Source organism: Capsella rubella, unplaced genomic scaffold (genome assembly GCF_000375325.1).
Source record: "Capsella rubella cultivar Monte Gargano unplaced genomic scaffold, Caprub1_0 scaffold_3, whole genome shotgun sequence".
Classification (NCBI taxonomy): Eukaryota; Viridiplantae; Streptophyta; class Magnoliopsida; order Brassicales; family Brassicaceae; genus Capsella; species Capsella rubella.
Window position 1 is genome coordinate 1,316,054 of NW_006238921.1, and position 9,773 is coordinate 1,325,826.

The 9,773-nt window shown below is 36.6% G+C and overlaps 4 protein-coding genes and 1 long non-coding RNA gene across 6 annotated transcripts in view; 3 read left to right on the plus strand and 2 right to left on the minus strand.

Moving 5' to 3' along the window:
* Positions 1-201: 201 nt before the first annotated feature.
* Positions 202-1,383, plus strand: LOC111831626. Its single transcript, XR_002834720.1, has 2 exons — positions 202-326; positions 889-1,383. It is a non-coding gene; the product is annotated as an uncharacterized LOC111831626 (long non-coding RNA).
* Positions 1,384-2,600: 1,217 nt separating this feature from the next.
* Positions 2,601-4,461, minus strand: LOC17892773 (PITH domain-containing protein At3g04780). Its single transcript, XM_006298607.2, has 8 exons — positions 4,346-4,461; positions 4,078-4,164; positions 3,658-3,781; positions 3,441-3,489; positions 3,294-3,351; positions 3,156-3,202; positions 2,994-3,071; positions 2,601-2,851 (listed from the first exon to the last, which is right to left on the minus strand). Exons 1-8 carry the CDS (start codon positions 4,382-4,384, stop codon positions 2,803-2,805), a joined length of 531 nt encoding a protein of 176 aa, XP_006298669.1. The 5' UTR covers positions 4,385-4,461; the 3' UTR covers positions 2,601-2,802.
* A 198-nt stretch (positions 4,462-4,659) lies between these two features.
* LOC17893815 (probable ribose-5-phosphate isomerase 3, chloroplastic) lies at positions 4,660-5,690 on the plus strand. Its single transcript, XM_006298237.2, has one exon. The coding sequence runs from the start codon at positions 4,735-4,737 to the stop codon at positions 5,560-5,562; it is 828 nt and encodes a 275-aa protein (XP_006298299.1). The 5' UTR covers positions 4,660-4,734; the 3' UTR covers positions 5,563-5,690.
* A 27-nt stretch (positions 5,691-5,717) lies between these two features.
* LOC17893297 (mitochondrial import inner membrane translocase subunit TIM23-3) lies at positions 5,718-6,672 on the minus strand. Its single transcript, XM_006300098.2, has one exon. It carries the CDS (start codon positions 6,447-6,449, stop codon positions 5,883-5,885), a length of 567 nt encoding a protein of 188 aa, XP_006300160.1. The 5' UTR covers positions 6,450-6,672; the 3' UTR covers positions 5,718-5,882.
* Positions 6,673-7,635: 963 nt separating this feature from the next.
* LOC111831635 overlaps positions 7,636-9,773 on the plus strand; it is a 4,381-nt gene continuing 2,243 nt past the window's right edge. Inside the window, exons 1-2 of one of the 2 annotated variants that reach the window (XM_023786607.1) lie at positions 7,636-7,981; positions 8,114-8,185. The gene's annotated coding sequence lies outside the window, so the exon portion shown is untranslated. The remainder of the gene's footprint in view (positions 7,982-8,113; positions 8,186-9,773) is intronic. The other variant, XM_023786606.1, reaches the window with a different exon arrangement.

The window sequence follows — 9,773 nt, forward strand, 5'->3', positions numbered from 1 at the left end:
TTAATTCACCCGAACAGTAACTTTTATGACCGTTACGATGAATATGATTGATTAAGCTTTTAATAATAAAAATAATTACCAAACGGTAACTTTCATTTTTTCTATTATATTATTTTCATCCAAACGGTAACTTAGTCGACCGTTAGAAAACAATCGCTATATATACCACCATACCCTCTCCGTCTACCTTCGTTCACACATTAAAAAAAAACTTCTTACTTACTCTGAAACTCCTTTTATAGCCAAATGTTCCAATACTCTGCTCAAGCTTCTCTCTCGTTTTCTCCTTTCCCGAGCGTCTAGCATAGATAACATCACCCTACAAGGTAACACATACAGTACTTGGTTTGATTCTTTTCTTTCCTTTGTTTAAACTACAACTTTATTGCATATAATTTTTGTATGGATGGGAGTTTAAATATTGTTTTTTTCGTTTTCAATGGTTTGCATGTTTTGTGAGTTAAGGGATGACAAAGAAGTTTATGAAATGGTTTCTAAATCTCAGGATCTGTCCTTTTGTTATTTGTTTCAGTTAGTCTCTCGTGTGTGAGTCGTTTATTTAGTAGATGTCTCTTAAAATTTTGTCTTTAAAAGTAAAAGTACGTGATTTGATTTGTTGCCTTGATCATTCATTTTAATCATGCTCTGATTCTTACTAAGAAAATATATGCATATTAATTACATTGAAGTGATTTTTTTGATGTAAATAGAAAAATATCAACATTACTTAGAAGTCTGAAATATTTCCTTAACTATTTTATTTTGGCATATATATATAGTGTACTTGAATTTTTGTGGATTTATATAATACTTGAATGATGATTATTTTGTCAAAAAAGTTGCTAAATCAGAAAGGGATTTTAACGGATTATTAATCTGCTTTTGCAGATGTTGTTTATGAAGAACACAAACTCAAATGGAGAAAAGACCTACATGGGAAAGTGTTAACGGAAGGAAGGCCTAGATGGGAAGGTGTTTTGGAGACGGAGAGTAATATATGATGGTGGGAGAGAATCTTATGGAACAGACAAGTCGATATGAACCTTAGAGAAATGTGTCATACTTTGATTATGTGTCAAACGAATAAGTGAGGATGTAATAAGTGAGTAAGAGTGATTATATGATGTAATAAGTGTAGTGTGTGTGTGACGTAGTGTGACTGCTGGTAAATTTGTGAAGTGTCTAGATGAGATAGTGAGGATGTGGATGATATAGGTAGAATGTGGGTGTATGTGTTGTATAGGGTGTGGAGGATGGTATAGATGAATGTGTTGGTTGTGGTCGTGTGTAGATGAGATGAATGTGTAATTTTAAAGCTATAACTGTAACTTAATTTCTCATAATAATTAATAAATCTAAAGACGATAAAAAACTGTAACTTAATCATTTTCAATTAAATATTAGATTAAAATTTCCAGATCTATCTTCTCCACGATCTTCTTCGATGGCTTTTAATTCTTCATGCGATTCAAAATAAGATATGAATAGTGTTGCTAATAATCCCAACGATTCCAAAATCCTGTTATTAAAGTCGTGTGACATAAAATCATGATAGATAAAGAAGGATGAAAAGCAAATCAAGACCAATGGGTGAAGATTTACTCTTATTTTTGTTCGGGTATTCGGGTCAATCTAATGCTTTACATATTTGCTGGTATATTAGTTTTTAACATTTAAATTTTGATTTCTACTCCAAACTAATAATATTCTCACGATTTTACCTCATATAGAAAAAGAAATCAAATAAGTTGTAAATAATTGGGACAAACCTAAAATCAAAATTATTTTAATGCGACATCTTAATTCTAATAGTTTCAAATCAAGATTTTGATATTTTAGTCTATCTAAATTTCCTTAAATTTTGAAAGAGCTAATTTAGAATTTGTTAAACACTATTTATTTTGTTTTTGTTTGGACAAAAAGCACTATTTCTTTTGAAAGAGCTAATTTTGGAAATAGGAAATATAGAGCTAATTTATGCATAATAAATGGGTCCTTAGGGCCTCAAATTGTTAGGCACTATTTTTTTTGGGAGAATTGTTATTTTTAAAAATCAAGATAAAAGGCCCAATCTTTTTAGTTCATCCAAAAATTCTAGAAACATTGGACCGGCACGCGGTACATCGACACTGCAAAGAAATTGTCTATTGACTATATTCCCCAAGGCCCAAAAGATTAATGGGAGCACTGGAGCAGGATTCAAAGACGTGGAATGCTGATGAATGCGTTGTTACGAAAGGAATATAATCGTGCTTTTTATCCTTCCGTAAATGGAAGAAAACAAAGGTTTTGGAAAGGTGTGAAGTGCATGAGAAGATCGACTGAGGATGTTGTTCTGTCACGTTATACGGCCGAAAAGGTGGTCGTGCTTTTACAGAAACAGTTTAATGAGAAGAAAAGGAAAAGGTTTGTGGTAGGTAGATTTGAGTGGTGCGTTGTTTGTGTGCTTGAGTGACACAGTGCCCTCACCTAAAAATTGTCTATTTGTTAAGATTTGATGCCTAGTGCTACCACCATTCGGATTTTACTTGTGCAATTGCCTCATAAATAAATGTATTCCTAATTACCAGTAACACTGACAAGGATAGAAAACACATGAAGAGAGAAGTTGAGACCTGCCTATATAGCAAGAGGAATTATCAAATTGTTATTGAACTTGTCATTCGTTTCGGACTTCTGCAAAATAGGCAATCGCAATTTCTGGTCTAATAACTTAAAAGAAAAGTAACAGAAAAAGATAGAAACCACAACAGAACACTAGAAGTCAAAGTGATATATGATCAAAACTCTTTTGTTGTTAGCTCAGTGATCTTCAATCTTTTTCAATCCCTTCATATCAGTCGTCTCCACCCTGTTATATTGCACATAATGGTGTAAATGACCAATACTTTGCAACTTAAATATACCAGATTTATTAACAGCTAAGACATTGCTCTGGACGCAGGTAATATTTATAACAACAAACTTGGACAAAACAGATTTCAGAGACTTACGTTGAACCATAGAGAGCAATCTTCTGAACCTTTGTGACCTCAGAACCCGATTGGTTGTCTTCAATGAAGATCGTCAAGCTTGAATCAAATATAGTAAGATCAGAATGAACTGTAGTTACGCTGAATAGTAATGTATATACACAGAGCACGGTTAAACCTTACCTACGAACATTCTGAAACTTAACATATTTAAGGACAACCGGTTTCCCCTGTAAATGGATTTGAACAGAGGTGTCACGACAGATACATCACCAGAACATGTCACCAAATGAATAAAGTTAGATTTTAGAAATATCTTACCTTAAGGTTTTCTTCAGTTAGTTCAGCAGTGTCGCTTGGAGGAAAATCATTGACATTGCTGTATAATTTAATAAACCGATGAGATTCAGAGCTATTATACCCAGATAATCAGATTGTTAGATACAGAGTAGAAACAATTTACATTACCTGAAGCACATGTGCTCTTTGTTTGAGAAAAACTTTACAGTTTTAGGACCTGCAGAACAATTAGAATCAAACAAAGTTAAAATCTTACTGACTAACAATAAACATCCCCATTAATCTAAGTTCAGCAACAAGAAGTAGTTGTAGAGGCAAGAGAAAGAAACCTATATACTTTAAATACAGGACATCAATTAACGAAATTTTCTTTCAAAGGCATTACCTTCCTCTTCAGGGCCTTTGATAGCAAAGGAATGTAGTTTGATAACTTGGTTAAAAGGAATATAGATCAGAAGCTGCTCGTCAGCATCACTCTCTAAGTTCAAACCTTCATCTTCTCTATATCCCTACACGAACAATGTAAATCATTCTCAGGTCATTAAGACACCAACAGCGTAATCAGTGAATCATGAATTCAAAAGCTATAAATTATATCAGGTTCACGCAATATCACTTCATAGAAATCCAAGTTTGTACTCAATCATCTAGACCTAATCTCATAAAATTAATAGATAACAACAATAAAGACATACACAATCAGACAAGTATCTGCAGATACGAAGATAGAAAAAACACAAACTTGTATAGATACAGAGAACTACATTCATCTAGGGATATATACATATGAACATAAGAGAATAACCTGTTTGAGAGCATTGGGCAGAGAGTGACTTGAGCTTTGGTTCAGGCATTCAACACCAGACCAGTCAATAAAATCTAGCAGATCAACCTGAAAAACAAACACAACAACCAAGTCTTAATAGAATCTATTAAATAAAAAACATCGACCTAAGATTCGAAATAATCCAAATTTACAGAACCACAGATAAGAACCCTAGATTATATATTCTTCCCATCCAAAACTTGAATTCCTCTTTGGATAATTAAAAAAAAAATTGATATACGCTCACCTGTCCCTTAGGGATTTGGCTAGCTGATTCGGCGGACATCGTGAGTGTTTTGTTTTTTCTTCCTTTCAAAGAAATCTCAAGATCGAGAAAGTGGAAGAAAATAATTAGACTCTCCACGAAACAAGAGAAAAAGACTTTTTATAACTCTGTTCTCGAAGAAACAAAACGACGCCGTATAGGATAACACTCTAATTGACTTAGCAGGTTGTTATCTTCACCAACCCAAACAACAACAACCTTATAAGTGGTATTCCAATTTTACCCTCAAACCAAGTACAAAACTTTATAACAACATTTCGCCTCTTCCACTCAAAAGTCAAAAACCCAACCTTTGTTTTGTTTTGTTTTTTTAATTTTTTCTCCAACCATTCTCAATCCTCCTCTCTCCAATGGCTTCCTTATCCTTCGTTTCCCCTTCTCACCTTACGCTACGCACTCCTTCTATTGCCCTACGCACTGGCTCTTCTCCTAGAACTTCTGTTTCATTCTCCGTCAAGGCTCAGTCAGTCGCGCTTTCACAGGACGATTTGAAGAAGCTCGCGGCGGAGAAAGCTGTTGAAGCAATAAAACCTGGGATGGTTCTAGGTCTTGGAACTGGATCCACCGCAGCATTCGCCGTCGATCAGATCGGTAAACTTCTCTCTTCCGGTGAACTCTACGATATTGTTGGCATCCCAACATCCAAACGAACAGAGGAACAAGCACGATCGTTAGGGATTCCACTTGTTGCGTTAGACACGCATCCCAGGATCGATCTCGCTATTGACGGAGCTGACGAGGTAGATCCGAATCTTGATTTGGTCAAAGGTCGTGGAGGTGCTCTGCTCCGTGAGAAAATGGTGGAAGCTGTTGCTGAGAAGTTCATTGTGGTGGCTGATGACACGAAACTCGTTAAAGGACTCGGTGGAAGTGGATTAGCTATGCCTGTTGAAGTGGTTCAGTTCTGCTGGAACTTTAACTTGATTAGATTGCAAGACCTGTTTAAGGAATTTGGATGCGATGCGAAGCTTAGAGTTGATGGAGATGGGAAGCCGTATGTGACGGATAACAGTAATTACATTATTGATTTGTATTTTAAGAATCCGTTGAAGGATGGATTCGCTGCGGCGAAAGAGATCGGCAAGTTTCAAGGAGTGGTGGAGCATGGTCTGTTCCTGGGAATGGCTACTTCTGTCATTATCGCCGGAAAGAATGGTGTTGAAGTTATGAACAAGTGAGTGAGGTTCAAAAATTCAATCTTTCTCTTCTTCTTCTTCTTCTTCTTCTTCATTCTAGTGACAAGTTTTCTCCTTTGTAAAATTACCAATTGAGTTTATGTGAGATCATTTTAATTCCGATTCCATAATCACTTGAGTTCAGCTAGATGAGCAGAAAATTGAATTGGGTTGCGCAATTAGATCAATAAAAATGTCAACTTTTTTTTACACAATGGAAATTCATGAACCCTAAATAGAGTAGCAATGATTCAGTCACTAAAAACCTCTGCTTTAAACTAATTCTTAAACCCTAACCTCGCGAGAAATTGAGAACCTCATCATCAGATAGGAACGAATCGTTTGACGATGCGTCTCCCAGCAACCGCCGCCAAAGCCGTAACTCCACCGACAGCTCCGGCAACCACAGCGGATCTAGGCCCAGAGGCAGCTCTGTACAAGGCACCAGTGGCTAAACCAGCGATGACAGTAGTCAAGGAACCGTCGTCTCCGTCTCTCAAATACGTAACACCGCTCTCCATAGCTGCGAACATCAACCCGAGAGATCCTAAGCAATTCCCGCTGCGTCTTGCAGCAAGTCCACCGGAGTTCAAAATCCGATTCGTTCGGATCTTTAGAGATTCGCCCCGTTCGGCGGATCGGATCCCATCAATAGTACCCTTTGCGGCTCCGAGAAGCGATCCAGTGAGATAACCCCACCCGGTGAAGAAGGTGAGGTTCTCACCCCATGACAAGCGTTTTTTCGTAGCTTCTTCTTCGAAGAGAAACTCAGGCGAAGTTGGGAGTTCGTAGATCTGACGGTACGGAAGATTGATTTTTTGGTACGGATTGTACTGACGGTACTTCTGCTGTTGCTGATCGCCAGTGCTAGGGTTCATCGGATCCGCCATTGTCAAAGCTTCTGCGCTTCTTGGTTTAGGCTTAGGGTTTAAGGATGAATCGTGAGGGTTTATAACTTTTTAAGTCAAGAGCAGTAGTAGTAAGTAAAAGGAAATTACTTTGGGGACAATCCGAAAATTTTTTTGAGTTTGCTTTACACCATATATTTGTCTCTTAAAGATTTTGGGCCTTAAAGTTTTGTATTGGGCTTTTTAGTTAATGGACTCTCTTTATTTTAAGGCGGACTAGATAACTTGGTTCAAGAGCAAAATCTTGATGTGTATAAACTTGGTCAGTTTAACCGGGTTATAAAATTCAATTGTTTCATCCCAATTATTGGAATCAGCTTAACCAGAATAATATTATTAAATTTAGTGAATATATTGTCCTTTCCGCTAAAATACTTTTATTATTATTATATGTTGTAAAAGTATGTAACTAGACCCATGGTGAAAAGACAAGACGAGGATATAGCTATACAATTGATTTAGATCGAACAATGAACATCCCTGCAAATTTGATTCCACATTTCTGAATTCTGAGGTACGTCAAAGCCAAATATGGATACAGGATTGAGCATGAATCTATGTAATTTGGTGTCCTTTTAAAAAGAGAGAAGAACAAAAAATAGATTTCACGTTGACGTGGTTACTATGGTTTTTAATATGCTCACGCGGTTTGGCCTTTGCCCTAAACTACTAAAGGTATACACTAATAAATAGTTTCATGGACAAGGCAATGGTATAAGTGGGTGTGAAGTAATTAGACGATACAAATTATCACGAAATAAATAATATCTGTCTAACGATTTTATATTGTGGTTATGAATATCACATAAATATATGTAATTGGTCAATTACGTTGGTTATTTATAATTTTTTCTCAGCCAATGAGTTTGGGAGGCTAAATCTTTCAATACGTTGTTGGCTGCCACTATGTTAAATGTTTGAAGTACCTACGGGCTACGGACTAATATTACTTAGAGCAACATTAACGGACCATCCGTTCGGGCCTTCGCTCATTTGTTTATTAGATTAAAAGCGAAATAGTTAAATTGGAAGACCCATCCGTATGCTCGGGAAGACTCGATTGTATCCGAGTCTTAGGCCACGTGGGCGAATATGATTGGTTCCATTTTTAGGTAAAGAAATAAGTTTTTTCTTTTCTCATTTGTCGGAAAAAACGAAAACCCCCAAATTCGAGTCGTGTTCTCTGTGGAACCCTAGCGGGCGATTTTGTCGATTGAGAGTCAATCTCATCTTCTTCTTCTCCGTCTGGTCTTGGCGATTTCGCCGTGTCTTCTGAGTGTCGATCTCCTTCCGGTCTCGGTCTCTCTCGAACCCTACACGGCGATTTTGACGAATCCGCCGCCGTTCTCATCTTCTTCTTCTCCGTCTGGTCTTGCCGAGTTCGCCGTTCTTTCTGACCTTCAATCTCCTTCCGGTGTGTCTCCTCCTCGTCACCATGTTGTAGATCTACTAAAGATTCATCATCGAGGGTGTCTTCGAAGATCTCTCACCTTCCCAAAATCGATTCAAGCGAGGTACATTGAAGTCTCTTCTATCTTATTATGTTTTGAAGTTCTAGGGATCGAATTAACTCTTGTTATCTCGAGTTCGTTGATGGGTTATAACTATTATGTGAAATTTACTATTGTTTATTGATTTTTCCTGAGGTTTGAAGGTGAGTCTGAAGGTTGCAAAGACGGATTCCGATCATAATCAGGATCTTAAGTACAAAGTTAGAGGTATGTGACATAATCCCTGTTCTTAACTTTGCATGCAATAGATGTGAATCAGAATGCGATTAGGTTATTGTATTGAATCTATTTTAATGGCTGTCAAATGAATTGTGAATTGTTGGCATAAAGTAAACCTGTTTATTGAAGTGTATACTCGCTTTGTGTGTGATCTTCTTGTACTTGGTGTTTGATAATTGCTTATGTATGTACATCTGCTTCCTGCTTATTGCTTGGCTAATATTGTTGTTTTCTCTGTTAATTAGGGGTTGTTAACGAGTCATGTATTGGTTATTGTATTGAACCTGTTTTAATGACTGTCAAATGAATTGTTAATTGTTGGCATCAAGTAAAACTGTTTATTGAGGTGTAAACTCGCTTTGTGTATTGATCTTCTTGTACTTGGTGTTTGTTAATTGCTTATGTATGTTCATCTGCTTCCTGCTTATTGCTTGGCTAATATTGTTGTTGTCTCTGTTAATTAGGGTTTGTTAACTAGTCATGTATTGGTTTGTCTGTATTGAACCTGTTTTAATGGCTGTCAAATGAATTGTTAATTGTTGGCATCAAGTAAAACTGTTTATTGAAGTGTAAACTTGCTTTGTGTATTGATCTTCTTGTACTTGTTGTTTCTTTATTGCTTCTGAATGTGGTAGTATGTAAATGGGATGATGTTAGTTAGTGTGTAGAAACATGTAGTTCCTGTTTAATAATGTGTAGTATATATGTTGGTGAAATACTTTTAACAGTGTATTAATGACCCGAAAATGAATTGTGTAGCTTATGTACTCTATGTTCATTAATGTGTCTGGTAGTGTTGTAAATCTCTCAGAATTGTGTCATAAAAGTCTTTCAATGCTAGTCTTGTACTTTAAAAATATTTAAATGGTAAGTATGAATCTCTGATCTTGTTACAACAAGATCAGTATTTACATTAAGTTGTAAATGTAAGAACATTTATTTATTCTTTTGATAACTAGAAAGCAATCTTTACTTACAAAGATTACTATTCTGTTTCTTTGAGAGTTGACTCTGATTTGATAGATATAGGTAAGTGTTAGCTTTGTATTTACTATATCCACCCAAAATTCTCTTTATGATCTGTTTTGAATTTCCAGCTTTCATTTCTTATTCCTTTTGCGATTTGATCCTTTCTCTTCTTTCATCTCTCTCTTCTTTCCCTTCTTCTTTCATCACTCTCTTCTTTCCCTTCTTCTTTCATCACTCTCTTCTTTCCCTTCTTCTTTCATCTCTCTTGTACCAACTTCTTTCCCTTCTGTTCTGCCTCTTCTTCCATCTCTCATCTATCACCATATGGAATCAAATCATAATCCATATGGTCAATCTCTCAGTTACTTTAGCCTAAGAAACTTTCCTTATGACAGCTTCTCTGCAAATCTAAACTTTGGCTCTCCACAAGGCAGCCAAAACCCGGGTCATAACCAGCAACAGCCTGAAACTGCCTCTTCTCAAGGGAGTCAATTCCCTGGTATTAACCAGCAAGAGAGTCATGGAGCTGCATCTCCAGCCAACCATTTCTCTTCTTTTAGCCAGCCTCAGACTCAACCTCCACCTCAAGGTCAAGGCACACCAACAT